This window comes from Aplysia californica, unplaced genomic scaffold, assembly GCF_000002075.1.
Source record: "Aplysia californica isolate F4 #8 unplaced genomic scaffold, AplCal3.0 scaffold00085, whole genome shotgun sequence".
Lineage (NCBI taxonomy): Eukaryota > Metazoa > Mollusca > Gastropoda > Aplysiida > Aplysiidae > Aplysia > Aplysia californica.
In genome coordinates, this window is record NW_004797355.1 from 1,099,993 (window position 1) to 1,103,617 (window position 3,625).

Below are 3,625 nucleotides of genomic sequence, written 5' to 3' on the forward strand. Positions count from 1 at the left end.
ACACATACTCTCTCTCTCTCTCTCTCTCTCTCTCTCTCTATCTCTCTCTCTCTCTCTCTCTCACGCACACACTCACAAACACACATACGCACAATGACATGTACATACAATCAGACATAATAATTAATTCAATATAACATCTTCACAAGCATTCATATTGAAACATAACAGGAAAACCACGGGCACCTTTGAGTGTGCTTTTACAAAAATCTGCGTACCCATTAACATTATATGGATGCACTCAGTCTTGTACAAAATGTATACATCCTTTCTTGCACTACATAGACATAATATATAGAGAAAGGGAGCAAGATAGACAGACAGATAGAAAGACAGATAGATAGACAGATAGATGGATAGATCGATAGAGAGACAGATAGATAGATAGACAGATAGAGACGGATAAATAGACAGATAGATAGATAGATAGACAGATAGAGATGGATAGATAGATAGATAGATAGATAGATAGATAGATAAATAGATAGATAGAGAGAGAGAGATTGAGATAGAGAGATAGAATAAACATACAATAATAGATACAAATGATTCGTATAGGTGTTCCAAAATGGCTGGCAGTACACGAATGCTCAACAAAACTACTTGACCCCAGTCTGGACCTCCCTCTGCCACATGCATCCAATAGAATAGTTTGTACATTATTATCGCCATGCCCCGAACAAATGAACAGGCGTTAACAAACGAAGAGAAACACGCAGTACACGATTTTCAAAGCCAGTTCGTTTGTCTTGTATCCTTTCGTGTCCTAGGCTAGCTTTCCAGGTCAGCTCATAATTTCGCTTGATTTTGAAGTTTCCAGGTCAGGGATAGCTAAAAACGTGTTTACTTTGCCCCGGAATCTTAGCTCTCTTCAGAGTAGTTGTAGTTGTAGTTGTAGTTGTTGTAGCCGTAGTAGTTGTAGAGAACTTACGTCCCAATACGCACACTTCAGATAATTAACAACGCATGATGCTTCGACTCTGCCTTTCGTGGTCAACTCGGGCTGCTGAAAGAGATACAGCATTCCAGCACATAGACGAAGATACTCGATTAAAAAAAAATGTATATCCACATAGGAATGGAACTCCAAGTCTTCTGCGTAAGAGGGCAAAGTGTCTAACCACTTAACCACAGACACCGGTCGCTCCTTCTGCAACAGCACCAATAAATAACTGCATTTAAAAAATCAACAACCATGACGTCATGAACGTCAGGTGAGGTCAAACAATGCTCAGCAACATCTTTCTATGCAATTATCAACGGTTCACCGTTGGGCAGTTGAACAGTTTTGAAGTACGTGCTGTGCTCTTGCTCCCAAGGAGATAGTTTCAACAGACGAGCTGACCAGAATTGCGAGTGCTCTTCCGCTTTGGAAACTCCGAAGGAGACGTACTCAAATTTCCCGTTCGCCTTCAGCTCCTCGGGGGGATTCGGCCGTCTGTTGGAGCAGATAATATTGTGAACGTCGGAAATTGCCACAGTGATGTTCCCTTCTCTCAACATGCCGAACGCGTATGCGTCATCAATGGGCACTAGCGTCTTTGATTCAAAAGATTTCTCGTACAAAACCGGAACTAGATCCGCGGTGAAGACTAGGAAATATCCCGGGCAAAATGGCGGCCAGTTTTTGCGCGAAGGAACCGCCTGCTCGCTGACGTACCAGCGGCTGCGTTCGTCTCGCTGAATCGCCATACTCTCTTTGTGGTCGCACACCATGGCGAAACGGTTGCCCGCCGTCTTAGGGATGAGGTCAGTGACGACTCGGAACATGTCCACGAACATATCGTCGTCCGCTTTGACCACGTACCTCGCCTGTGCGCAGTGCTCGTTGATCCACGCCAGCGTTGTGATCGCTTTGTACGTCAGGTTTTTGAAGGTGTCCGAGAAATTCCCCTGCACGATATCGCCGTAACTCGCGGACTCTGTCTGCACGCGGAGCTGGTTGACGCGATCTGAAGGCAGGCCCAGGATGAAGACGAGCTTGACGCTGATGTCCGTGAAGGTGTGGCTGCTTCCCCACGTCTGGCGGATGGCGCGCCTTCGGACCCGTTGCTCGGCCGCGCTGTGGAGGTACAGGAGAATGTCCACCTTGCCCGAGCCACACAACTCAGGGTTCTTGATGATGTAACCGGGGAACAGAGGGTGTGCTTCGGAGGGCTTGCCGGACGCGTTGAACTTTTCCCGGCCGTCGAATAACTTCCTGGCGTCGAATAACTTCCTGGCGTCGAAAGCGTCGCTTTCTTTCTTCTTCGAGCGATCATTCGTCTTTATTTTTGTAGCGTTTACGACAAGCGTTTTGCTTGAGTTCCCTATAGATTTTTGAGTCCCGGCTGTTTGGGGCACAAGGTCTGAGTTTCTCTGGAATCTTCGAAGTCCCTGGAAAGTCGAGACGAGGGAGCTCGTCGTTGGTGATCGGTCTTGGGCGAGGATAAATAAGAAAACTGCAGCCCCCAGCAAGAAGGGGGCCACCTTGGCCAAACGCCGACGAGAGAACATGGTGTCTAGAGATTCCCGCCCCAGATTTCTACCGTGACTGTTAAAATGTCAGACCAACTGCAGAACCGCGCAAAACTTGCAAAGGTTCAGAGAGTATTTTTTACCGCAGCATAGCGTCCAGAGAGGGGGTGTCCTTGAACTTGTGACGCGTCATCCATCCGGATGAAGAGAAAAAAACCCACACAAAATCTTTGACCCGGATGTAGTTATTAACAAATGCCAGTCTCCGTGCGCTTCCCAGCTCCTGGAGAAAGACAACAAAGGAAGGAGTCAACGCAAAAGGCGGTGTTGGTTTGGTTCATGGCTTTTATTTCTGAGTGGACGCACAAGGAAAAAATCACAAGAGAAAGAGAAATCTAAATTAAAAATAAATATTTGTCGTGACCTGGTGGAATCGGGCGCTCGTCAATTTTTGGGCATATGAGGTTATTGGTATCATCTTAAAGCCTATTTATTTGCCTTGCTTTTGGTGGAAAAAATGTCGAAGTCGAAATATTTGCGATTGAAGGTCAGAGTCGCCTGGTTTCAGAGGCAAAATAGTGAGAAAATGGCCACTAAAGTTTGATAATATCCATAGCTTGAGAGTCATTGAAAACTGGAAAAATTACATTTTTTTGTGGCTTCAATCAATGTTTTTCAGTAAAATTCACTTAGAGATGTGTCTTTAAAAGGATATAAAAGGTGTTCCCCCGAAAAAAAAAAAGAAAAGCAAATAAAAAAATTTCTCAACAGTCAGAACAATGCCAAATTCATTGATTTCATTATTTGACCAGGGCCTGATTTCACCTCGATGTCTCACCCCGATTTACATTAGGGAACATTTGCTACAATTACAATATTATTTATTGTCAAATAAAGATTCAACTCTGTAAACAACACACTACACATAGAGTAAAGATTCCACTCTGTAAACAACACACTACACATGGAGCAAAGATTCAACTCTGTAAACAACACACTGATGGTGGTTGGCGGGTGCTCTGGTGTGGTTTGCTTCTTCTATCCTATCAAACGTCCATCGTCTTTATCTCCCCTCCTTCTTTTTTGTGTTTATTACTTTCTTGTAACACCTCTAAACTTCGGCATTTATATGATCTTATTGTGTTGCAAGTGCCGCAAAACACTTACT

The 3,625-nt window shown here is 44.4% G+C and overlaps 1 protein-coding gene across 1 annotated transcript; it reads right to left on the reverse strand.

Moving 5' to 3' along the window:
• Window positions 1-1,013: 1,013 nt before the first annotated feature.
• LOC101857552 (beta-1,3-galactosyltransferase 1) lies at window positions 1,014-2,770 on the reverse strand. The gene has a single exon (XM_005094577.3). The coding sequence runs from the start codon at window positions 2,494-2,496 to the stop codon at window positions 1,246-1,248; it is 1,251 nt and encodes a 416-aa protein (XP_005094634.1). The 5' UTR covers window positions 2,497-2,770; the 3' UTR covers window positions 1,014-1,245.
• Window positions 2,771-3,625: the final 855 nt, after the last annotated feature.